The following is a 26436-nucleotide window of genomic DNA, read 5'->3' as shown; positions in this document are numbered from 1 at the left end:
ATAAACTTCCTTCACTGCTACCTCAGATTTTTAATTCACGCACATTTGGTATCCGTCAAGCTAGCAGTGACTTTAAGGTAGCAGTGAAGCTAAAAATGAGAACTAATACAGTTCGTTGAGCTAATTTCGTGGTGGTTGTACGCTGTTTTTAAGTAAGTGGTTCAATTTGGTAGCAAAATACTACATATCATAACTCCAAAAAGCGTCAGTTTAGGCTGTGTACATGGTGGGAATACAAGGTTAGCACTGAGGCTAACCACAGTTGGAATAATGCAGTTATTAGGGTTATAGCTGTTGGTTTTCCGTTTTCTTCCGTTGTTCTGTGAACGCAACACTATGCTGGTATGTGATACATACCTGGACTTAATTATAATCTGATAATTAAAGCTGATACTGAATATGTGAATGTGCAGTCGTTTTTTTATTATTATTATTTTGCCCATCCTAGAGAAAACAAAAAATCAAAGGAACCGAAAACTAAGAGAGAAAATAATATCTAAAAAAAAAAATTGGAATTGGAATTGATGGATGTCAATCATAATAGGGTCAGTTAAAATAATATATATTTTTAAAATAACACGAAATAAAAAATGTAAACATTGAAGTGCTGGCATTGAAAGTGTATATTTACTCTTTTTTTTTTTTTTAAATTGTGCTATTACATATGAGATTTTTTTCAGTTTTCCTGTTGTTTTCAATTTCTTTTTTCAATTTGCACACAACCAAAACTATTCAAATAAAAATTGTTTAAAATTATCAACAAAAAAAAAATTAAGCAAATTCTCATATCTGAGACAGTGGAAACCTGAACTGTTGGCGTTTTTGCTTGAATAAAGAGACAAACGGACTAACCATTTTAGCTGTACTTGGATTTACAAAGCAAATGGGTTTATTAGCTCCTGATGTATTTTGTGTGCTGGTATGAAGTATACTGCTCTGCAGTGCTGTGGAGTCGCTGTAGTAGCATGTAAGGAAAACACTCGAGCACTTAGTATTTGTACTTGAACAAATGTGAAACTAAAGATGGAGAGCATCTGATTAGAGAGGAAACATCCACAAGAACCACGTGACAAGTAGCACCACACAGACATCAGTGTTATATTTTATTCAGTAAAACACCACGTGGCCTTTTGCAAAGGGACAGTTGTTATTTGCATGATAGCACCAGGAGGAATTTATCACCAAATACTGAAGGAAACAGGACTGAGAGCAATCGATAAAGACACAGGAGGAGCCACCTCAACGTAAGGCATCCTGATGAATGGAAAAACAAAAACAGAGACAGCAGCTTCAGAAGCAGCTTCCATTGGCTCTAAACCTGACGGAGACACAGCTCAGCTTACAGGACCACAGATTCTGTCCTGGATGGAAACATGAACAGAGCTGCTTTACATCAAAGAAAGAGAAAAAAAATAACACAATAAGAATGAATCAACAAATACGAATCCATCATGTGTGAAGCAACGACTGCTGCAGCTTCACAAATATTCAGTAGCTGATTTTAGACCTCAGAAGTGACGAAGTTTTAACACTCATCTGAATCACATGTGCTTCTTAAACTTCCCCGTTGCAGATCAGACCTGGAAGCTGAGTATAAAAGCAGCAGCAGAATAACACAACACAAACACATGCACTGCATATGTGTGTTGTGACAAAACAACAGTAGAAGATGACAGAAAACAAACGCAGAATTATTTCTTGGTATTTTTCAGATTCTTCAAAGTTACATATTCAATTTGAGATAAAGTGTTGTCTGGTGTATAACGCAACATTATGAATATTTAGCGATATATATATATATATATATGTATAAATTGCAGTGCTGTTGTGTTCTCTCACAAATTGGGATCGTTATTTCAACATAACTTCGAACAAATGCGTACAAATATTAAATCGTTTTCTTTTGTTCATGACAGAATTTAAATCAAACTGGACTGGAGCTGCAATGATTCATCAAATAAACGATCAGTTGTCAAAGTCACAGCCATCAGTTAATCTGTTTGAGTGATTTTTTGGAAGAAAAAAAAACTGCAAAAGTTTAATATTTTCTGGTTTCTTTCTTCCTCTGTGACAGCAAAGTGAGTTATTTTGGAGTGTAACCAAAACATTAGTCCTCTTGGACATTACAAAACACAGACTTTCAGTATTTTGATGCATTTAATGGACCAAACAATTAGTCAAACAATCTGGGAATTAATTAAGTGATTAAAAATAATCATTAGTTGCAGCCCTAATCATGAGAATAAATGGAGGTAATTCAATCACAGGCCACAAATGCTCTGCCATAAATTCTACTTTTAGCTTCTACATTTTCAGTTTTTGACCCCTTAAAAAGGTGATTATTCTATTATTCTGTCTCCCACAGTGGGTGGAGGCGTGCTGCACTATTCATGTACGTTACTGAGGTGGACATAATATCAGGAACACTAATGCAGTCTGTACAGCACCACGACACACTACAAGCTTAGTGTAAAAAAACAAAACAAAAAAAAAAACAGCTGATCACATTTTCACCAGAGTCAATGAAAACTGAAGACATTGAAGCGTCATGAAAGTAGAAATCATGGGATTGCATTTGTATTAGATCACCCAGCTGTGCAGTGAGTGCAAAAACAGGAACAGACCATAAATATGACCTACTTAAGTGAAATTCAAAAGAAAACATCTGTCATGTCGACATAGCTGCATAAATATTCCACAGCTGCACTCGAGGCTCCATGAAGCCACACTGTGAGCTAAATGCTAATGTTAGCGTGCTAACATCCTCACAGTGACAATTTGCCAAAGTTTAGATGTTTTACCATTTTGCCTGTTAGCATTTGCTAATTAGCACAAAACATTAAGGGATGTTTGTAAAAAAATCAAACTATATTAAAAAAAATAAACTACGGCATCACTTAAGTGGTGACAATTTATCCTGAACAAGATATAAATGTGTGTGCAAAGATTCATGGCTATCCGTCCAATATTTATCAACACATTTCACCAAAAGGTGAATTGATGGCTGATTTATTGTATTTTTTTTGATGCATATCACATGTTTGGATTCCCAGCCAGCTTGGACCTCTACTGCATGTCATTCTCCTGCTTCTCTTTTTTTTTTTTTTTCACTGTAACTGTCCAATAAAGGCAAAAGAAAAAGACATTTCCCCACAATCGTCACCCTCGTGGCAAAAAAGTGGAGGAAAAGTGATTAATTCCGGTGCTATTTGTAGATATTTCATGAAAAGTTGTTGCGATATGGACCGACACTGTCGCTAACAAAATTACAACCACTGTTTGCTTTCTGGTTGAAAAGGAGTCGAGATAAATCAACTCTCAGCTTCTGCACAAAGTGAACATCGTCTCCTTCATGAAATGCATCACAGTAACATTAACAGCAACGCATGTCTTATAAAACTACAGTACAGTGATTAATATGGCATATTTCAACTTCACCACGGTCCGCACACGTCGACAACGCGCCGGGCGTCCTCGGCCGATCCCCGCTGGACGTGACAGTGACGAGACATTTGCAGAAGCACAGCGTGTTGAACTGTGGATGTGACCTTAAATACAAGAGGAGCCGAGTCGGCGGCCATCCGCCGTCAGTACTGGAAGGAGATGACCGAGTTCACTTTGTACACGTGATACGAGCGATTCCAGAAGACTCGGGTGAAGTAGTTCGTGTAGGGGGAGTACTTCAGCTTTATCTCGTTGCAAAATCGTCTGTGTTTGGAGAACGAGTAGATCTCTCCTTTATCGTAGACCACCTGGATGGAACAAAAGAGGCAGATCAGGAAGGAGGCATCGGGGAAACTTTTCAAGAATGTGGCCTTGTTGTAGCATTAAAAAAAATAATAATCTCAGCTTTATCGTCACTGAACAGAGCAAAAACAGTGAGACAACGAAATGCAGTGGAATAGAAGATAAACAGCACAATCTTCTCAGAATCTGTACTTCTAGTGTTTTATTATAATTATGTGTCTGTTCACTTGTACAAGCAGCGTCTGCAATGCTGCATGAAAATAAATCATATCATCTATGGTACTTATTTATTAATACACTGAGAAAAATCCCCATAAAACATGAGCTGATTTATATTATCGAAGCAAAAAAGATTTAACAGGATTATTGCAATATTTAAAGAATAATAATGATGCTATTATTAAAATTCAGCTTTATTTATTTTGAGTTTTGTCTCTTTTTGGCAGTGAGAGAGCGACAGGAAAGTGGGGGAGAAGAATGGGAGGGTGGGAAGAGCCATGAGCGGGATTCGAACTCATGACCTCCACATGGGGACTGTAGCCCTGCACATGAGACGCCATCTCAACCCGGTGAGCTCTAGCGGCGCCTGAGCTGTCGGTTTTTGTGCAGGCAGTGCGGGCGAAGGAGTTTCAACTCACGTGTCCGTTGGAGATGTCCAGCAGGTTTTTGATCCCGCAGACCTTATTGAGAGCGAGCTCATGACAAATGGACTCTTCGATGATCACGTAGGTGGTTTTCTGGGAGGTCAGAAGCTTGTAGACGTCCTCTGCCGACCGCATCGCGTAAACCTGGTAGGTCTGCAGGAGGAGCAGCAAAAGGAGCATTAAATAAAAAGCTGCTCCTTTAAAGACTTCATGAATTCAGAGTGTTGTTCAGTCTGTTGCTGACAGGAAAGACTTTAAGAATAGAATAGAATAGAATAGAACTTTACTGATCCCTTTGGTGGAAACCTCAGGAAAATTTGTTGTACTAGCAACAACAACACAACAACACCAACACAACATTAGTAACAACACAGTTTTTAATTAATATTTAAAGATATAAAAAATATAAAATAAATGTTTAAAGACACATTCTGCCGAAAATCTAGTTTGTTTGCCTTGTTAATGTGAACATATGTTTTGTTTTTTTTAATCTGCTAAAAGGAATATTATGAGCAAAACAAGCACCACCAGACATGTGTGGCTGAATTACTCTTAGTTTTACAGAGTTTGAAGAGAGTTGTAGGTGAGCTGGAGTGCTCGAGCTACAGTGAAGAGAGACAAGTGGATGCCGACTCATAGATTTACATGCTCTAAACAGGGCGACAGTTCATCTAGATAGATCATAGAAAATATGCAATTTTGATGCACAGAGATGAATTTGTTGCATCTGTCTGGATCAGGTTCTGTGTGGCAGTAACTCTGACCGAGTTAAATATAAATGATACTGATCTATTATTCACTGAGTAACAAGACCTAAATATCCTTCAAAAAAATGGCAGCTCTTTGATTATACGACAGATATTACTTTGAACCTTCATCATCATGTTCTCCTGCTATCATTTAATTGGTGAAATTCAAATGAATGCTTCTATAATTATTGCAATCTACTCATTCATTCTAATTTCAGTCTTGTTTTGTGTCTTCCTTTAGTTACATTTGTGTTTCTTTTATGTGGAAATATTAAAATTACAGCTTTTCTAAATCCCATTTTGCTACTGTTTGTGTCCTTCGGCGTGAATCCTTCAGTTCACTCACATCTTCAGTCCTCCTCAGCAGGTCGATGTCCGAGTAGAGCGGTAAACTGGTCACAGCTGCACCAGAACACAGTTTGATTGTCCCTAACAGATGAGGGCTTCCGGCGAACACGGCCGCCACCGGAGTCTGAGACCTGGGAGGGGAGAGGGAAGGTCACCGTTAAAGAGTTTCTAAATGTTGTTTTTTTTCTTCTTTTTTTTTGGAGATGCAGAAAGATGTGTCGACCCACCTGATCCAGCTGATCAGCTCGACTGTGTCCGGATCGTAGAACTCCGGCAGATCCGACAGCTCAGCTAAGACACGAGGGCAGTACTGCAGCACAACATGAACACTTGTAAAGACCATGTGTATGAGTTTCCAGCGACTCCTATAACTCTATGATGGAGTCTTTGAAACTCGTGCATCTTTGCCACAAACAAAAAAAAAACAACCACAAATTCTGGTTCTTTCACAGATTTATTACAGGTTTTCTGGAACTATAACAAAATCTGCCGGGTCAAAAATATACATACAGTCGTGACTCGATAATCTGACACTAAATGCAAAACCTTCTTTTATGTCGGATAGCAAGGCTGTCGGATTGTCAGGATGGATGTCGAGATACAAGGAGGGCTTGATGCTGGAAGGCTCATTAGTTGTTAATATTTATTGTTTATAGTTGTTATAATAACTAGTAGGGCTGGTCCGAACAGCACTATTCAGGCCCAATTCATGATGACTATCCGAATATTCGGCGCGGTCAGTGGGGACTTCCACCCCGGGGGAGCGCTCCGACGAGTTGGAAGTGTCCGGAACACACAGGCAGTACTTGGCTGCTGATGCTAGTTTAGTTAGCGCTCACACTTCTGTTTCCACCATCGGTGGCGGCGGGGGAGTGGCAGATACGCTCCACCGTTACCATCCGTGTTTACTGAGCACGCTCGCTGCGTGTGACGTCGTCGTGTCCTCTTCTGCGCATGCGGGACACTTTTGGGTCGTATGAAGTTCACACAGCAGATCAGATACAAGTCGCATTTAATTGGAAACGTGATAAAACTCGCAAAAGAATCGGATTTCACAAAAAAATCTGAATGTAGCATTAAGTCCTGCAGTGTGAACGTAGCCAATCTTTGGGATTGTTCAGTCAGATAATACGCCGTTATCCTGATTGGTGACATAAAACGTCATGTTGGAGTCAGAATCCAAGGCTGTTGCTATGTTAAGGCTATTTTTCATGGGTTCTGTTCATTTTTCCTAAAAACCTGTCGGATAGAAAGGTTCCCGGATTGTTTAGGGTCGGATTATCAAGTCACGGTTGTACACGAATTCTCAGTTTTACAAATATAGAAAGTTGTCTTCATCAAATTTTCTTAGTGGCCTCTTAACTTCTCATGAGTGAATACAGTTGACTACAGCTGGTGACTTCTCTGAGCCAATTTAAATAGCACCCATTTTATACACTCATTACCCACAAACACTACAATAGGAAAGTCTGAGGAGCTTATAACCCTGCAAAATTTACATATACCACCTGACTATAACATATACTAAGGTTGAGACCCGACAGTGATACTAATTATGGAAGCTCTGTGTCTTACGTAAAGAGATTCTGAATATAAAAGGCTCAAAATCTCACCTCTCTCCACAAACTGAAGCCGATGATGGTGGGAACAGCTGTGCTCAGAATCAGAGACTGAAGAGAAAGAAAACAATAAAAATACAGTTTTTCCTGATTTACTGTGACAAGTGAATCAAATAATTAACTCTGATGTTTCGGCTAAGTTTCAAATTTATCTTATGCAAGTGAGAAACACTGTTTTCTGAGTATATTAAGGAGAAATCTGAGAAAACATCAGCCGTGCAGTGAAGAAAACACACTGACCAACACTACAGGGTGGATGGACTTCAGTTTGAGCCACCTAAACACTGTCATCCAGAGGCCTGGAGAACACACACCAAATGCTGTGAACATGCAGACGTACGGCGTCCATAAATACTTCAACCTGCGTGGCGAGAGAACACAGGCAATGTCCAGTCGTGTCAAAGAAGAACGAACAAACCTGCATTTTGGAAAACACTCGTGACGCAGACGAACGTACCCGTCGAACAGCAAGGCCAAGCCTCCGAAAAACAGCGTGTGAAAAACGTGATAGATGACCTCGGGCTGCTCTCCTATTCGTCCGTCTTCCAGTCTGTGGTTGGTTTTCATCGGCTGACCGCTGTGGTGGAGAGAGAATGGGAATACAGTCGAATGTGGAAAAATAATCATTCTTTGACCAGAAATCCACTGACAAGAAACCGCCTGATTCACCGTTTCACAGATCACTCCTTTTACTATTCTACTCTGTTGTAATTACAACTATCAGAGGCTGTGTGCAAACTCCTATTTGCATGGAAGAACATTTTATTAAACCGGTTTGTTTCTGTAGATTTCCTGTCCAGGTTGAAGATGGATGAAAACTGTTTGCTGTCATGAGTGATTACGATTGACTATAGTCGGTCACTCCTCTGAGCCAATTTATGCTCTCGATAGCTACGAACACTACAATAGAAACATCTGAGGAGCTTATAACACCTGACTCTACTACATATTACAGTTGTGTTATTAATTATGGAGAATGTGTGACAATATACAGAAAATGTGAAGCAGTATTTACAACCTGGGTATAAAGATTGAGATTTTTTAAATATAAAGTGGCTACACAATAGGATTTAATTATTCTAGTGAGGAAATAGTGACAGACTCAGGGGAAGCTGTCCATTGTCTGATGTTGAACCAAACTAACCGCCAGGCAGGCATTGGTGAGAGATAACTCACAGAATTAAAAAGCTGGACATCAAAAAAATGTGTTTCAAGCGAGTAAGGAGCAGAGTTTTATGTGGGAGAGTCTAACTCTATTTGAGTTTTGTAGGTTTGCACAAAAAAGCAGTAACACCCTGAAGGAACAGTCAAATCAACGGTTAACCAACAAAACATGTTTCTAAAAAAAATGAAAAAAACAAGCAATTGCTGATTAGATGGGTGTTTGATGATGCCTCTGACCTGAGTCTTCTGTAGATGGTCTGCAGGGTGGACAGCAGACAGACGCTAAGCACCAGGAGATAAAAAGGAAGGACCGAGGCCTGCGTCAGTCGCAGAAATAAATCCTGACCGGGCGTTTGGAGACTCTCTTGGCACAGGAGGAAGTTGGTGACAAAATCACTGACGAGAAGGGAAAGAAAACGTTGCGGTTAGACGACAGTAGATCAGATTACACGGACTGAAACAGGACACGTTTAACTCACGTTGTTGTGTTGAGTCCAAACTTTACTTCAAGGAACTTCAATATGAAGTCGCTCTCACTCACAGGAATAAGTTTCTGTAAACAAATTAACACTATTTACTCTCCAATAACTTAAAAACTAACACTGATTTCTCTGAACTTCAGCACTGAACAGATTAATGGACATGAACAGGTCGTTTTCCAGTGAGCTCACCTTGACCAGGTAACTGAAGGTGATCCCGGTGGTGAACACCAGGTGGAAATGTAGGAAGAGCTTCATCACTCTGGCAACAAGAGGCCCCATCTTCATCTTTTGCTGCAACAGAAACACACATTTCGTGGGTGTAGCTCTGCATTCAGATCAAAACTATCCCGTTTCAAATGCTGAGACACACAGCAAAGAAACAAACACTGTAACCAGAACTAGTAGAATGCGAGTTAGTTACCAAAAGTGGCTATTAAACAGTTTGTCAATTGCACTAAATGCCAGTAAAGCGTCATCCGACTGAGCTCCGATGTGAGGGGGGAAGCTAACTCTACCTGGAAGTACCTCGCGAGCACTGAGCCAATCAGGAGGCTGAGCAGCGGCGAGCTGAGCAGGGCCGCGTTCTGAAACTGGAACAAGTAGGCCAAGAACAAGGAGCTGAGGTAAACCTTGTGAATGTCGGCCATCTTTACGTCCAGAAACGACGGGATGAAGAAGAAACAGAGAAACAGTGAGAAGAGAATAGAGACACAGAAAAAAAAAAAAGATCTTTAACATGCTGTACAAAATGGTATTTGTACATTTTCAAACATTCATAAAAATATTCAAACCCCATTAAAACTAAAAAAGACAACAGCATTTTTTGCTCTTTTTACACATCTTTATATGAAAAAATGGGAAATAAATCCAAGAATCTAAAGCTTAAACAAAAAAATTCAACTTCTTTGCCATTAAGGAAAACATGGTAAAAGATAGATGAGAAATTTAAAAACTCTAAAACTACACCTAATAGAGGGTTAGCTTAGCATAAAGACTGGAAGCAATGAGGAACAGCTAATCTGGTTTTGTACAAATATGGTAAATGGAAAATACTCATTTATTTATTAACATGGAAGCACTCAACCAAAAAAAATTGGTACAATTCTTTGGTTGAGTGCAGTGATTTCCTGGAGCTTTAGTTTTTCTGGTAGGCAGATTTTTTATTCCTGAACTAACCTTATACCTTACGTCCTGCCACGACTGAATGACAAATGCTTACATCACTAGAATGTTCGCAGTTTGTCATCAAGAACGCTAAAAGAAGCTCCAAAAAAAGTCCGTTTTGCTTCATTAATATGCAAATTTAAGCAGCAAGATGCTAAAATCAGATCATATGGTCTACTACATATGGAGTCGTTGGGTTGTAAGAATAAAATTTGTGTTGTTTTTGAGCACTGGAGTGTGTCTACAATAATGCATATAGCGTGTTTATAATAATGTAATAACGTAATGTCCCACAGAAACAAAACGGGATTCAACAGTTGGAGCAGCTGCTGCGTTAAATCAGGACTGCGTTACCTTCCGTGGCGGCACCAGGTCGAAGGAGTCGAGCAGAAAAAGACAGAGGCCTTGGACGAAGAGCACGTAGTGGCTGTACTCCCAGACCAGGAGGAAGGTGAAGGTGGTGGCACTCATGGTAAGATAGCAGAACATCTACAGGGAAACACAGTTCATCAGAATGGGCAGGCTGCAAACTAGCGCGCTCTGGAGTTTGGGATTTGTACATTTGCAGACCTTTTTGTATGCACAATAAAACATTTTGTTATGACGGCTCACCTCGGTGGCAGAGCTGATGTTGTTGCTCAGGAATCCAGTCAAAGCTGCAACCTGACAGGAGAAGTACGGCAGAGCCCAGTTGTCCCGCAGAGGAAGCGCTTGGTCCACTTTGGTCGTGTCTGGTCTGTGGGCGAAACGGGAAAAACTCAGGTGGACGAATCACAGAAAAGCAGAAAGAAAAGAGGTGACCTGGAGATCAGAGACAGGAGGCATCACCGCTAAAACCTTTACTTGTGTAATCTTGTTTTATAGCGTTACTTCCGAGGAGCTTCACACGAGTACGAGGATCAGTTTGGCAGATTTCCTCACCTGTTGATCACGTACCAGGCAACAGCCAACATGCCGGCCACCCACGTGCCGCTCATCACCCAGCTGCACACAAACAGGGCGGTGACGTAGACCGCCTGGAGGCCGAACACCGCTCCGACGTAGAAGTAGACGGGCTCCACGAAATCCTGTTTGTATCAGGAACAAGGGCAGTGATTGGAAAGCAAAAAAGCAAACAAACAAACTGCACACTGATGTAAAAATCTAAGAATAACCTGCTACAGTGAGTCGGGTTTAACGCTGCTATGTTATCACAAGGCCTATCATCCAGAAAAACAGCGGATTGTTTGTTTTGTTGTGTTTTATTTGCGGTTTCAAGCTCACTTGTCTGAACATGTTGGAATGCTGAACCAGTCTTAGTCAAATAACTTGACTCTGGCATGTGACTACTCTTATGTTTGTCATGCATGAAGCGCTCAATAGTTTATTACACAAAGATGGCACGCCTTCTCCATGACAGCCTGTCTGCGTTTCTATTTTCTGCTCATCAGTCCGACATTTGAAGAATTTGGCAGCACGATTCACGTTTTCTCTACAAATCTACAAACCGCTTGATCGGAATCTTTTATTGCACTTTCAAAGGCTCATGAAAAGCGCTAAAAATAACAACATCCACACTGGAGGAGGATCTGTCCTGCTGGGTCTGCAGCCTTTCAAGGCTCAGAATCATTTTTAGGGCGATCAAGGCCTTAACTTTGCATCAGTCTAAAATAAAAAAAAAAAAAGTGATAGGAATTATGTTTCTCAATCTGTTTGTTCAGTGACTATTTGCTCATCGTGGTTTAAGGCCATGTGTCAACATAGCGTTTCTATGACAACAGCATCACCGGTAACAATCTGAAAATGTCAGAGTGTTTCAAACACAAGTGCTCAGAGTGAAAAAAAAGGGAAATCACGATGAAAAAGAGTCAGTGAGAGCAGCACCTTTTATGTCTCTGCACAATAGAGAACAAGTGGAAAAAAAAAGATGATTAAAAAAACATATAGAGAGCATGTGCAACATATTATGAAATACACACTGATATTAATATGGTGTAATTATCCTTTAACATGCAAAATATCGTCTATTATAATTACTATTATTACATAATATGTACCAGTTATATATCAAAGCCTGTATGCATATCCTACATACAGTATATATTCTTTATATATTATGATATTTTCATATGATATGTTTACGCTCATGTGCAACATTATTTATTACATCCAACTGTGTGTAATTCAACTTTTGTGCAATTATATTTATCTGCTCTTAATATCTTTAAGTGCAATTCTAAGCATTACATGTGTGTCTTACAATTATACATACAAAGAATTATCCATCATGCCATATATAGTCTTTACTACTTTTACTGTCTATCTTTATTTTTTTTATATTTCATCTTGGTTTTTAGCCTGTCTCTAAGTGTAGCCCTGTGATAGATTGGTTACCTGTCCAGGGTGTCCCCTGCCTTCGCCCTAAGTCGGCTGGGATAGACTCCAGCCCCCCATGACCCTGGTGAGGATTAAGCGGTGTATAGATAATGGATGGATCTTGGTTTTTATCTTGCTTCATTTTAATTTATTAGGGTTCTGCTTATGTTTTTTCAGCTGCTGTAACATGTGAATTTCACCAGGGAGCTTAAGAAACTGATCGCACAGCAGAAAGCAACAGAGACGCTCACCTGGCTGCCGGTGATTCTGTACACGAAGCTGGTGATGAGCTCCGGATAAAGAGACAAACGCTCGACTGCGTTGATGGTTTGACCTGAAACAGTCTTGTTGTCTATCGTCAGCTCATAAAACCCTGGAAAACAGCATAACAGAGTTTTTAACAAAAGGGACATCAACGGTACTGTCTGTTAGTGTTTTCTCATTTGTACAAGAGGCACAGGTACCTCTTTCAAAGGATGGAGCTGCCAGCATGTGTTTGTAGTAGTAATAATAGAGCCCGCTGCCTTCTTGGAAAGTGATTTCACGCTCCAGCTCCTGAAACACACACACAGTGAACATTAGAGCTGATATGATATAAAGTGGAAACGCAATGGAAGCAGGCTCATAAAAAAAAAACAAAAAAAAACAGTCACCCACCTGCCTGGTGGAAAACCAAAACTTCCTGTCATGGTACGTAGATAGATACACGGCGTAGAGCATGCCGCAGGCGACAGCTGCCAGGCACCCGAAGAAAACCCTCACCAGGCGCTGCAGGAAACCCGCTGAGCAGCAGGAACACAACAGTAAACACAACGATCAACATCACTGTGGCGCTGTTGGAGGCAGTCGAGCTGAGATGACACCTGTTTAACCCTCTGATATTTTAAAACATCTCCATCCTGCTGCACTCTTTTTGATTTTTGTTTTTTTAAATAAGGCAGCTGCAACCTGAGAGTCTACAAACACACTGACTGAATTAAAAAAAAAAGATATTTACCATTAATTTACTCATACTAATGTGTACACATTAGGAAAAAATGCATCCAAAATCTTCCACATTTGATGACCATGTGTCATTTTCAGCTGCATTTTCAGTGTTAAATCAGAATTTTAAAGGTGGAGCTCAGCTAAAGTGTGGAGAAAACCACTAGAAATAAAGCTAACACTTATTTTAAAAAAAGTTATACCTCTCTGGTGTATTAAGTCTAAACAAGGTGTGCCCAGAAGTAGTGCAAATCTGAGAGCTCAACTCACAGCAGCACATGTAAACAGACAAAACAGAAGGAAATTAGAAAGACATTTTCATGAATTTGACCAGCATTTAGAAACAAATCTTGCAAACACAGAACAAAATCACAGAATACAAGATGTGTTTACAGGAGGCACTAGAAAGCGATGCACACAGCTGGGACATGCATGTTGCTTCAAAAACAAGCAAACAGAACTCTTAGATTTTATCCTATTTTCCATCATTGTAGATGTGTCGTTAGCTTCACTATTTTCATGAGTCACTTTTGCAACAACAAGCATGTTCCAGCAGTGATAATCACCTTTTAGTTCCTCCCTAGCTCTGTTTTTGTCTGGGCTATATGCAGCGTTTCTGCATTTAGTTGTGTTTTCTGTATTTTCAAGCACGCATCGGTGAAATAGTTTTCCTCATTTGCTTGTGTTTGGTCTATTTGCATGCGTTTCCTCAAGCTGCAGTGCATTGAGCTCTCTGGGCCACGTTTACATCGGCTGCTGGATTAAAGTAGCTTTGTTTTCTTCAGTGCAAGCCCTGAATGCCTGTATGTGTTGTAATTAGAGCAACATTATCACAACTACAGAAAATACAGGTGCAGTGAGGTGAAGAGTAGGTTTGAACGATTTAATCCGTTTTTAATTTAAAACAATGCAATTAGCGAATCCAAAAGCTGCAGCGGAGGATAAAGCGGGCGTGGCTATTAAATAATTCAATTAAACTGCTGTACTTCAATTATATTTAACTGCATTATTTATTTGCCACACCTCATACATTCTGCAGCACAACTCAGGCTTTAACTGTCATGTCTGTGGTTTACAAATTCATACTGTCATCATTGTGCAACGCTCACGCTGTAGACGGCTTCTCTTGCGGTCCGGCTCCATCACACGTGTTACACAGAGCATACTGAACTGACTTCAATAAATTATATTGCATATCAAATTGCAAAAAGAAAATACGCAATTATGTTGTTCCCTTGTTGGTGTCTTCTCGATATTTTTTGTTGTTTTGGTTTTTTTCTTTTTTTCTTCTATATGTATTGTTAACATGATATCAGTATTAAATTTATTTATTGTTCTCCTACACAAGAATATCACAGTTCCTCAATTCTAATGAATTTTAAGTGGAGAAGACATAATATTGTTGCACAATGTGCCGCTACTGCACGTGTCTGTTGGCAATAAATAATTAAAACAAATTTAATTTAACAAATAATCGCTTAGTTGGTGATTATTAAATTAACTGATAATCAATTTGAGTACTTTTTTTTAAAAGAAAAAAAGTACAAATTCACTGATTTCACTGATTTCAGCCAGTTATATTTGAATATTTTGTTGTTTCTGTAGTCCTCTGTGGCAGTAAACTGAATATCTTTAGGTGTGGGCAAAACAGGCCACTGGAGCATGTCAATGTGAGGCTTTTTCACCATTTTCTAACATTTTATTGACCAAACAACCAATCGATTAATCAAGACAATAATCACCACAGACAAAATTGTTAGCCACTGCCCTAAGTTAGATGATAGGTTAGATTCTGTGGCACAGTCTTACAACCAGTGAGTAAAACTAACACTTCAAAGTGGCGTATTTAAAAATGCACTTACATGCAGATAAGCTCCTGGATGCTCTGACTGCAGACTGGGGTGTGCTGGACTCCTCCTGCTCAGGTTCATCATCTTTAACTTCATTTTCCTCCCTCTGCTGCAGGTTTTCATCTGCTGCCCCTCTGGACACACTCGTCTCATCAACACCTGCCCAGATGTGACAACAGACACCATCTGTCACAGCATCCACACACACACATACACACACATCTGCTGCAACCACAAAAGTTCACTAGCTGGATGTTTGTGCTTCTGGCTGCTAACTGGTGCTCAGTTAGCAAACAGCTAAGTTAGCTTAACTTACCTTTGGTGTCCAGCTCTGGATCAGTTTGATGCTTTTCTTCTTCTTCTTCATTGTCTCCTTCCAAAGTGTCTGATTTGCGGCATCTTAGCTCCGTCATGACGAGATAAATTAACCCGAGAGGACTTGTGCGCTGTGTGGAGGCAGCAGCATGCTAGCTAACAGTTAGCTAACCAGGATGCTCTAAACCGGCTCTTCGCTCGGCGGTGAAGCAGGCAGGTCACAGACTGAGCTACAAACCCGCTTCTTCTTTAACAGACTCCTCCCGTGTTTCGGGTGTAGTCCAGCAGCAGGGTTTGTTTTAGAGTCGGCTGTTTGGAGGACTGAACTCGGCACCGCTGCCGGACTCTGACCGGGACATGGCGGAGAGGAGGGAGGAGGACCGCAGAAAGCAGCGAAGAAGAAGAAGAGTTCCCACCAAACTTCACTCAAAATCCGTTTAATTTAAGAACAACAACAAAATACTTCTTTATAATGTACACCATCCTGATATTAATATTTGTTTTTTCGTCTTGTTTTGTTTTTTGAAGATGTTAGTTTTTAATTGTATGTTATTCTGCTCACACTTTTAATTAAAAAAAAAAAAAAAAAAGGTACAATAATTAACCAATTAATCAACCTTTTTCTGCACTGAAGGTGTGTATGGGAAACAAAGGGTAGAAAGTTTTATATATGACAGTCTATACTCTTATCTTGAGGGTCCTGGCAGCTCAGGGGCAGTCTGGGAAACTTCAGTGGCATCTCAGGGGTAATTTGTGACACTAAAGTGGTGGATTGTGGGACCTTAGTATAAGACTGAACAACTAAAGTGGCAGTTTGTGAAAGTCTGTGGTCCCTCAGTGGCAGCCGGCAGCAATTAGTGGCACTTCAGTGGAAGTCTGTGGCATCTCATAGACAGTTTATGGCACTTTAGTGGAAATTTGTGGCAGTCTGTGACACCTCAGTGGCAGTTTAACACTTCAGTGGCAGACAGAGACACCTTAGTGCCAGTTTGAGGTAGTTTATGGCACCTCAGTGATGTTCGTGGCAGTCTGTGGCACTTTAGTGGCAGTTTGACCCTTCACCGACAGTCTGTGGCACTTTAGTGGCAGACTGATGTGCTTAAGTGGTATTTTCTAGCAATCTGTGGCTTTTCAGTGACACTTTGTGGAAGTCTTTCAGTAAGACTTCATTGGCAGTCTGTAGCGTCTCAGTGGCAGTTCAGTGAAAGACGGATTCTTTAGTGACAGTCTGACAGTCAGTGAGACTTTACAGGCGGTCTGTGGCGGTCTGACATTTAGGTAGACGTCTGCAGGGCTTCGGTGGCGGCCTGTGGATGGGCTAGCTGAAACTGAATTTCAGTGACTTACATTTGAATTTGTGATGTCAAACTTGAATCTTGAATCACAGTTAATAACAAAAATCAAATTCTGAAATGTGAAAAATTGGTTTGAACCAGGTGGACATGAAAAAAGCAACATTTGCAGAAAAGTGAGCAGTTTGCATCCCGGCAGTATAAACTTGTTTGTGCTAGTAGTGTTTAATTTGATTCGACCAGCTGTAAATGGTAAATATACAAAATGTATTGTATTTGCCCTGATTTTTTTTTTCTGAAAGTTTCAAAAGAATATTTGTGGAATTCAAAGTTTGTGGCTGCATCCATTTTTTTAGTATAAGGTTCAACATTTTCATTGTTTCATTTTGAAGTAATCCTTAAGTAATTAGCTTGGATCACATTTGTTTTTATAATCCAATGGACTACGATACTATCCATCCATCCATCCATTATCTATACACCGCTTAATCCTCATTAGGGTCGCGTGGGGGCTGGAGTCTATCCCAGTCGACTTTTGGGCGAAGGCAGGGGCCAGTCCATCGCAGGGCCACACCTAGAGACAGACAACCAAGCACACTCACATTCACACCTACGGACAATTTAGAATCACCAATTAACCTCAGCATGTTTTTGGACTGTGTGGGAGGAAGCCGGAGAACCCGGAGAGAACCCACGCTGCACAGGGAGAACATGGAGACTTCACGCAGAAAGATTCCGGTGCCCCCACCGGGACGCGAACCGGCGACCTTCTTGCTGCGAGGCAACAGTGCTACCAACTGCGCCACCTTGCAGCCCACTACGATACTAATTGCAGGAATTTAAATGTAATTCATACACAGGAGTTGACTGCATTTCAGTTCTGACCATGCAGGTGGTGCAAACTTTGCTTACGTTTCCTGTACAGTTATTTTGAATCTGTAAAAGGGCAGAAATTTAAAAACAATCTTGCTTAAAATATTAAAAAAGCGTCTCATCTTTAACTTTATTCCTTTTGGGAATCAGGTCATTTTTCACCCTGCTGTTGACATCAACAACAGCTTTACTTGAAACCTTTTCATTCCGCTGTACAACCAACTTCACTTACAATCCTACTGGACTGAAAACGTGTGACGCAGATGAAGAAGAACTGAGGCTAAAGCAGAGTCGGACTCATCTGATATGAATTAAGCAGTTTAATCCAACACAACAGATTGTCGCTGCTGCATGCTGAGTGTGCATTTACTATGATAGCAGAAATGTGACTGTATAACGGTGAATGTTAAACTACTTCCTTAAAAACAAACAAACAATAAAACCAGAGGAACCAGCCAACGCAAAGAAATGGACACATACGGTGTAGTAAACATCAAATAAGTGCAGTAAATCTTGAAAAATCCTGCACAACATGGGCCCAAACCTAAAAGCTGGAGTAAAAACATGAACACTATAAATAAAATGTAAGTATATAAAACAATGCTGATGAAGTTAACATGAGACACTAACTGATTTTTAGGCTTAAGTCATGTGTTTATGCTTCTTCTAAAGACTCCTTTGAACCCTCCGAGTCGTCCTTCGTGGGCTGTTCAGCAGCCGATGTGTCTTCTTTGGAGGAAAAAGAGTATCGTCACTGTTATTTTGAGGTTGTATCGCAGCATTAGCGTGTTAATGTTGCATCATCTGTACCTGTTGTGGTTTCCTTCAGGCTCCCTGTTGAGGCTTTTTCATCACACCTCTCGAGCAGCACTTTCAGGATTTTGGTGACTTGTGGGTGTGGTGGGTGGGTGTCGATTAAAGGTTCATCATCTGAACTGCTGCTTGATGAATCTGAAAAAATGAAATAAAATTAAGTATAAGCAAATTAGCTGGTTCGCGTCCCGGTGGGGGCACCGGAATCTTTCTGCGTGGAGTCTCCATGTTCTCCCCGAGCAGCGTGGGTTCTCTCCAGGTTCTCCGGCTTCCTCCCACAAAGTCCAAAAACATGTTGAGGTTAATTGGTGATTGTAAATTGTCCGTAGGTGTGAATGTGAGTGTGCTTGGTTGTCTGTCTCTAAGTGTAGCCCTGTGATAGACTGGTTACCTGTCCAGGTGAACCTGCCTTCACCCTGAGTCAGCTGGGATAGACTCCAGCCCCCCATGACCCTAGTGAGGATTAAGCGGTGTATAGATAATGGATGGATGGATGGATGGATGGATGGATAAGTAAATTAGTGGCTTTAACCCTGTAATAAGTTTCTGAGTTTTTTGGCTCCTGACTGTTGGCTCATTGTTCTCTGCGATATAAAGTCATGCAGCTCTGTGGAAACAGAACAACCATGAAGAGGGACAGAGACCTAAGAAACGTCTTCTATGCTGTATGACACAGCTAAAATGACAAATCATACATCCATCCATCCATTATCTACACACCGCTTAATCCTCACGAGGGTCGCGGGGGGCTGGAGTCTATCCCAGCTGACTTAGAGCGAAGGCAGGTTCACCTGGACAGGTAACCAGTCTATCACAGGGCTACACTTAGAGACAGACAACCAAGCACACTCACATTCACACCTACGGACAATTTAGAATCACCAATTAACCTCAGCATGTTTCTGGACTGTATAGGAAGAAGCCAGAGAACCCGGAGAGAACCCACGCTGCACGGGGAGAACATGCAAACTCATGCATGCAAAAGAAAGATCCCGGGTGCCCCCACCGAGATGCGAACCGGCGACCTTCTTGCTGCGAGGTAACGGGGCTACCAACTGCGCCACCTTGCAGCCAAATCATAAATAAAGAAGAAAAAAAGTTGAAATTCTTAGTTTATCTCATCAAAATTGGAAAAAAAACTGGACTCAAGATGTAGAACTTTTGGTGCCTGCAGGTGCTTCGATACGAGAAAAACTGGTGACTCTACATACTACAGATATTTTACTGCTTATATTTTACGGCTGCCCAGTTGCGAGGACGAGCGCAAAATGTTTTGTTTTTCACACAAGCTTTTCAAGAGCAAGTCATTTATTTTTGTCCAGTTTTAAAGAAGACGTAGAATTAACTGATTGTGATGAAAAACGGCGGTTTTGTGGTTTCTTGACTGAGCCACTGACCATTAGCTTGGCGACTGCTGTAAAGCTGAAAACTCGACGATTCTTTCTGTATTAACTGTTTCTTTCCCTGATCAATGTTTAGCAACTGTTTTTAACATGCCTGTCAAACACCACCAGCTAGTTTTTAGAAGGTTAAGAGAAGATTAATTAAAAACCACAGAGAAGAAGAACGGAGAGGGACAGAGGAAACAGAAGAGTTGCATAAACATCTTGACCTAATTAAAAACACATCATTTGTTCCATATCAAGCAGTTCCAGGGAAGGTTCATCAGCTGTAAACAGCTCGACTTTTCTTTGCTGTTACTAATCTAGTTGTTTCCACTTGTTTTGATTTCTTCACTCAACATTTTCTAACACGTTTACCAGGTCAAAGAGCAACTTGTTAATGACAATTTTTCCTGTGCAGAGGAAACTTTGGCATCACTTCAAAAAGGTTTCAGTCAAGGCCAACAAGATAAAGACTGAATATGTAACAAGCAATTCTGTGTTTTACCACTTTTGTTCATTGGGGTTTCATTTATTCAATTCTAATAGACAATTTGGTAAATAAATGGTCAAAAACAGCATAAAAGGGCAGAGATTTGTGTCAAATAAGGCGACACAGAGTCATTGTTTGAACCTTATGTGGACTGATCATGTTTCCTGTTGTGCGTAGTCCCATTTTGAACCAAGAAAAAACCCCCAAACTGACTTCCACAACTCCCTCCTTCAGCTGTTACCCTAACCTCTGTTATCTTTATTAGTTAGGGGTGGCAACATTAGAGTACTTACTTCTTACAAGCATCTTTCTTGGCTTTTGAGAATTTGCGTTCCTCTTCTTCGGAGTCGAAGCCGTTGTTCTGCTTTTTCTTTGTTTGTCTGTGCGGGTCTTTTTCACCAGATTGCTCAAAGGTTCGTAGTCTGAGCTTTCATCACTGAGTTCTGCCGAATAAAAGTCACAGCGGCAAGAATTTAGGAAGTTTTTCTGTGATGTTTTTAGAACAAAACCATGTTTTCTTTGGTCATGATTACTGCTGGAGTACCTTGTCTCTTTTTTGATGCACTGCCCCCGGTGCTCTTTTTTGTGTTCTTCTTCACTGGTTTCCTTTTCTTGGCAACGAGGTTCCTCAGCGGAACGTCCTCATCGTCTGAGCTGCTGTCTGAGGATGAAGAGTCTGTTAATATTTGAAAAGTTAGTACTTGAACTACCCTTAATTAAACTTAATTACTGAAGTAGACGCCTACCTTTTAGTGATTTTTCTTTACGTTTTGTTGTTGTTTTCTTGTTTTCATTCGATTTACTCCTCCTTATTGTTGCCAGCGGCTCATCATCTGAGCTGTCACTGGAGGCTTCAGCATATGTAACTAGAATAAACAAAAACAAGTAGTAAGTGTTAATTACACAGAGGAAAAACATTTACAGTGAGTTCAGATTTCCACAGTTTTACACCAACCTCCTTTCCTCGCTGCAGTCCTTTGGGATTTAATAACCGGGCTTGTTTTCGTAGACTGCACGACGGATGCTTTTCTCTTACGGGGACGTTTTTTGGCAATTTCACTCAGAGGTTCATCATCTGAGCTTTGGTCCTTGTCCAGTGACTCTGTCAGAAAAAGATGAGTGAGTGTCTGAGCAGCTTTCTGTTGATGCTCAAAGTCCTGAAAAGAAAATAATCTCACCTGTCCTCTTCCTATCAGCAGATTTTTTTGGCGGCACCGACAAAGGTTTCTTTTCAGGTTTGGAGGACACTTTTTTTATCAGAGGTTCGTTGTCAGAGTCATCGTCTGTGTTCAAAAAGCAAAAGAGGTTAATTTTTGTTTTTTGTCTCATCACGTTCACGGCACATACTGCTTGAGCATGTGGCGAATAAACACTTTTGAATCTCAAACCGTTGTCCCAGTCATCATCTGTGTACAAAGCTGGAACAGTTCGACAAAAAGCACAAGAAATTCTTCATCTGACCAAACATCCAGATCTCGTGACTCTGTAAGAAAAGGATGAGATACTGTCTGACACAGACCAATGGAGAGAAAGTAGTTTCACCTGTCTTCTTAGTACCAGTCGACTCTTTTGGTGGCATTGAGAGAGGCTTCTTTGCAGCTTTGGAAGATCCTTTTTTTATCAGAGGTTCGTTGTCAGAATCATCTGTGTTCAAACCTGCAATGTTAAAGCAAATCAAAGAGGTTCATAACTGGAACTATCGTCTTTGTCCAGTTACTCTGTGAGAAAAGAATGAATACGTGTGAGACAGACAGCAGCAGGTCCACGGAGAGCAAATAATCTCACCTGTCTTCTTAGTATCGACAGATTCTTTCGGTGGCACTGAGAAAGGCTTCTTTGCAGGTTTGGAGGACACCGTTTTTATCAGAGGTTCGTTGTCAGAATCGTCATCTGTGTTCAAATCTGCAACAGTCAGAAAAAGCAAAAGAGGTTCGTCATCTGAGCTATCGTACTTGTCCAGTGAGTCTGTATATAAAGAGAGAAGCAGCTTTCTGTTGATTCTCCAGGAGGGAAGATAATCTCACCTGGCTTCTTCCTGTCACCAGATTTTTTTGGTGGCACCGACAAAGGCTTTTTTGCACGTGACACTTTGGCGATTTTTGTCAGCGGCTCGTTGTCCGAGTCATCGTCTGTGTTCAAATCTGCAACAGCAAGACAAAGCAAAAGAGGTTCATCATCAGAGCTACTGTTCTTGTCCAGTGTCCTTTAAGAAAAGAATGACTTAGTGTCTGATACAGAGAAAAGAAGGTCCATTAAGAAAAGAAAATATCACCAGTCTTCTTCGTATCAACAGATGCTTTTGGTGGCACTGAGAAAAGCTTCTTTGCACCTTTGGAGGACACTTTTCTTATGAGAGGTTCATCGTCTGAGTCATCATCTGCGTTCAAACCTGTGACAGTAAGACAAAAAGCAAAAGATACAAAGCCATTGTCTTCCAGACACAAATCAGAAAATAGAGCTGAAATATCGCTGATGACTTGTGGTCATATATTCACCTGCATTCTTCTTATTTGTGCCATTAGATCCCGGTGGTGTGTTTTCCTTTTTCTCGACTTTCTTAGGTGGTGCAAATGTTGTTTTCTGCTTTATCAGCGGCTCGTCGTCTGAGGAGTCCAAAGCTACAAGAGGAAATACAACATACATAAAAAAATAACACAACAATCTGAAGCAAAAATACAAAACTAAGTGGTACCATGTGCTTTATGTACTTTTGTCCTGGGAGGAAATAGCGTTGGAGTTGGAGGTTAAGCTGTGGCTGTTGTCACGTGACTTTCTCTCCTTACTGGATGGTGTCATCAGGAGCTTTGACAGAGGGACAAACTCTTCAGAGCTGGAGCTGTTAGTCCCTAATCAGTTCGAGGCACAATACATTTAGTTACAGGGTTAACAGTACTAAGAGTAAATACCAGATGTCAAGTTCGGTCTCATAAACTCGATATATTTGAAAGTATTCTTGCTTGGAACACATGGCATATTACACTAATGTATAGGTAACTTCTTTTAAGCAAAAAACAGGACAGTGAAAGTTAGGTATGTCCATGGGAATCACAACCACATTAATACAGTCAGGACCTGCTTTTCTAATAAAGGTTAATTAACTTGGAAATATGAAAAAAAATGTTTTCCCAAGTGTTACTGTCCTCCACAGTGGAACTTTAACATGGGATCACATACAGAGTGAATGTTAAATATGGTTGTTTGCATGAGAATTTTCTGGGCATTTACCTTTACTTGACAGTCTAGCTTTGCAGGAAAAATGAGAGAACAAGGAAAATTAGGATAGCAACAGATGCAGCCTCTGGGATTTGCATTTAGTGGTATTACTCCAGACAGCAGCTTTACTAACTCGACATGTTAGACATTAATTTAGTATTGTGACTGTTTAATACCAATAAAAACTTAAACCCTTTACTTAACAAATACTAGCACTGTCCATTGGGAAAATTCAAGTATAAATACAGGAATTCAAGTAAATGTTATCAAAATAAACTATCAAAAGCAAAAACACTCATGAAGAACTGCTTCTTTTCAGATGCTGCTGTATAATATATGGTAGGGGATTATCATAACTGAAGTTTGCGTTACTACAGGTCAACATGAAGCTTCTACCTAGATTGTGTACACTGAACAAAAACAGAAACACAGTTTGCAAACGGTATTCTATTCTGACTTAGAAAGTTTAACATCTCAATCTGCGCACATTAAGTTTTCCAGCTGTTCAACTGGTGACATATTTTCGAACACTAAATGACTCCACACCTTCGTCAGGTGTGGCTTCGAAGGACAATGACTGCATAGCATGACCAGTAAACAAACACTCTATTAAACTATATTAAAAGCCATCCTAAAACGCATCTTTCAGGGTGACGAGCAAAGACGAGATCGTGCCCTTGGCTGCTGCGTGTCAGTTTGGGCTGAAACCAGGCACTTGAATGTCCAAAATTCCACCATCTGTTGTCTGATGAATAGTCTCTGACAACAACAAGAGTGAAGAGTAGGACAACATTCCAGAAGCAGCATCAACAGCCTCATTAACCCTCCCTGTCGCAGATATGTGGCTCTTCATTGATTTATGGTTTCTGCTCTATGACTCCACTCTCCATCTGCACATTAATATTTCCAGTATATAGCTGCTTCATGAAGTCCATTCTGTTCTAGAGATGCCTAGTTTTGGAATAACAAATACTTATTCTGCTATGTTAAAAAAGAATGGACAGAATGTAATAAATTATTACAGTTATATTTCTGTTTATTATACTCATATGTGAAGCAACTAATTGGAGAAGCTGTACATGTTTTAAAATGTAACTCCATAAAGTTATGAGCAGAATAACGTAGTGGAGTCAAAGATGCAGTCAAGTATGAGGAAAAATAAAATGGAAATATTTAAAGTATAAATTAATTGTGTGTAAAGTACTTGGTTAAACTGTGCCAGGAGTACTGTTGGGTATTTATGTGGCTCATGTGTAAATAATCATATCTAAAAGCTCATATCCATCTTATAAAGTCACAAGGTTGGATCAATGTAAACTCTCCTGTAATAACTGTTATTAAACTAAGCTAGCAGCAGCGAGGACAGTGGTTTATTACGAAGTTGTAAGCTAGCTGTTAGCTACGCAGCTCAATACAATATCGACCTCTTCAGTGAAAATGAAGAATAACACTGTAAATCTAATTACCTGTAGATTCCTGTACAACAATATCTGTCATTTTAGCAGGGCTGCAGTCCATTCTGTTGCTCAGCACGAGTTATTTCTGATTTTCATCCAAAACACGCCAACTTTGACGTACAGTTGTTAGCTTCGTCCTGAGTTGATGTTAGCTAATTTGTCCGTTCGTCTCAGCCGGTTGCTGGTTATTTTAGCCGACAGCTACCCAGCGTGCTGCCCCCGCCAACCAACAGCCACAGTCACCCACCCACACAGTCCCATGAAACCAGTTCCACTACCAGTTCCACCAGCCGGGGATGCGTTACGGTCCCAGTTCACGTTGGTTTTCTTCCGCTTAGTTTTTTGGAGGAAGGCGCTACGGCGACCATTGATGACGCTACACCACGTCATTGGTCGACGGATTTAGTAGTCGCCTAGCAACAAAACTGGAGGAAAAAAACCCAACATAGCAACTGATCCAAACTCAAGCTAAAGTAAAGCTAAAGCTACAAAGAAAATCAAATCAAGTTTATTGTCATTTTGCTGTACAGACACAGTAGCGCAGGCAAGATGAAAGCGCGTTTCTTCAGGATCCAATAACTTAAAGCAATTTAAATAAACAAGTGTTTGCATATCTGGATCAGCAGTTCATCATTCTGACAGCTGGTGGAATGAAGCTACTGATCATGAAATGAAAAATACTTTATTGATCCCAGAAGGGAAATTCAAATTCAATCATTCTGGACGTTTTTCCTTTAATGCACCGGAAACGTTTGCCTTGATTTTCTTTCATTCTGTTTTTATTCTTATTATCTTACTTGTCCGACATTTGTATATATATATTGATATTTATCCCTATTTGTTTATGTTACTTATCTTTTCGTCATTGTTGCACTGCCTGCTCTTTGTGCCTTTTTAATTGCTCCCTGGGGACGAATAAAGTTTTCAAAATCTGAATCTGAACTAAATAAATTAAATATAAAGTTGAAGATCCTACAATATTATTATTGATTTTAAAAATGTATCTAAATATTTTAAATGTTAAGGTTAAGTATTTACAATATTGTATAAGACATTTACCTTCACATGTAATATTGTTATGTATTATACAAATTCACTAATTTAATATAAAGATTTAAACCCTACAATACAATGTGTTATATAAAATGACTTGCATAATTTGAACATGAAGATTTTTTTTTCTTTTAGGTTTAAACTGACACTTTAAATAGCAATCCTACTTTTCTTTAACATAGATATGTGAAAAATGTTATATTGTTTCCCAGAGGCGTCGTTACGTATTTAACTTGATTATTTTGTGACCATCAAAATTTAAAAACTCAAAGATATTCAATTATTACAGAAAACTAAGAAAACCTACAAACCCTGTATCCACATGCCAAGATGCTGAAACTTGTTAATTTTCAGCACGTTTGCAAACAAAACTTAATTGTAATTTTCTAGTTGCTGACTTAAGGAGATGTAGGAAAAAAAGGAGCTGAGTATTCATCCA

The 26436-nt window shown here is 40.0% G+C and overlaps 2 protein-coding genes across 7 annotated transcripts; both read right to left on the bottom strand.

The window, feature by feature from the left end:
- Nucleotides 1–1078: 1078 nt before the first annotated feature.
- On the bottom strand, nucleotides 1079–15793 carry LOC103365460 (dpy-19 like 4). Of its 2 annotated transcripts, none has more exons than XM_008292899.1 (19): nucleotides 15423–15793; nucleotides 15119–15292; nucleotides 12930–13054; nucleotides 12737–12827; nucleotides 12524–12645; nucleotides 10839–10984; nucleotides 10530–10653; nucleotides 10272–10406; nucleotides 9269–9400; nucleotides 8943–9044; nucleotides 8751–8824; nucleotides 8509–8667; nucleotides 7565–7684; nucleotides 7348–7468; nucleotides 7102–7158; nucleotides 5716–5798; nucleotides 5487–5619; nucleotides 4386–4544; nucleotides 1079–3752 (listed from the first exon to the last, which is right to left on the bottom strand). In XM_008292899.1, exons 1-19 carry the CDS (start codon nucleotides 15517–15519, stop codon nucleotides 3588–3590), a joined length of 2319 nt encoding a protein of 772 aa, XP_008291121.1. In that variant the 5' UTR covers nucleotides 15520–15793; the 3' UTR covers nucleotides 1079–3587. The 2 variants fall into 2 exon arrangements, with proteins under 2 accessions (XP_008291121.1, XP_008291123.1); XM_008292901.1 differs by having other exon boundaries at nucleotides 15119–15265.
- A 2098-nt stretch (nucleotides 15794–17891) lies between these two features.
- Nucleotides 17892–25300, bottom strand: LOC103365459 (nucleolin 2-like). Of its 5 annotated transcripts, none has more exons than XM_008292895.1 (14): nucleotides 24954–25300; nucleotides 22983–23120; nucleotides 22770–22892; nucleotides 22547–22663; nucleotides 22299–22415; nucleotides 22060–22176; nucleotides 21817–21930; nucleotides 21453–21557; nucleotides 21230–21376; nucleotides 21021–21140; nucleotides 20819–20950; nucleotides 20568–20717; nucleotides 18397–18537; nucleotides 17892–18312 (listed from the first exon to the last, which is right to left on the bottom strand). In XM_008292895.1, exons 1-14 carry the CDS (start codon nucleotides 25003–25005, stop codon nucleotides 18242–18244), a joined length of 1644 nt encoding a protein of 547 aa, XP_008291117.1. In that variant the 5' UTR covers nucleotides 25006–25300; the 3' UTR covers nucleotides 17892–18241. The 5 variants fall into 5 exon arrangements, with proteins under 5 accessions (XP_008291117.1, XP_008291115.1, XP_008291118.1 ...); XM_008292893.1 differs by having other exon boundaries at nucleotides 17892–18315; nucleotides 24954–25299; XM_008292896.1 differs by having other exon boundaries at nucleotides 17892–18315; nucleotides 20819–20935; nucleotides 24954–25299.
- Nucleotides 25301–26436: the final 1136 nt, after the last annotated feature.

The sequence above is a fragment of the Stegastes partitus genome, unplaced genomic scaffold, assembly GCF_000690725.1.
Source record: "Stegastes partitus isolate 25-593 unplaced genomic scaffold, Stegastes_partitus-1.0.2 Scaffold841, whole genome shotgun sequence".
NCBI lineage: Eukaryota > Metazoa > Chordata > Actinopteri > Pomacentridae > Stegastes > Stegastes partitus.
This window is presented reverse-complemented; position numbering and strand designations above follow the sequence as displayed.

Coding starts and splice junctions, on each gene's coding strand:
- LOC103365460 (XM_008292899.1), bottom strand. CDS start 15,519: ATGACGGAGCTAAGATGCCGCAAATCAGACACTTTGGAAGGAGACAAT. Junction 10,985..12,523: donor ACAGAATCACCGGCAGCCAG/GTGAGCGTCTCT, acceptor TGATACAAACAG/GATTTCGTGGAGCCCGTCTA. Junction 3,753..4,385: donor TGGACATCTCCAACGGACAC/GTGAGTTGAAAC, acceptor TGTTCCATCCAG/GTGGTCTACGATAAAGGAGA.
- LOC103365459 (XM_008292893.1), bottom strand. CDS start 25,005: ATGGACTGCAGCCCTGCTAAAATGACAGATATTGTTGTACAGGAATCT. Junction 22,893..22,982: donor TATTTCCTCCCAGGACAAAA/GTACATAAAGCA, acceptor TTCCTCTTGTAG/CTTTGGACTCCTCAGACGAC. Junction 20,951..21,020: donor TAAAGAAAAATCACTAAAAG/GTAGGCGTCTAC, acceptor AAATATTAACAG/ACTCTTCATCCTCAGACAGC.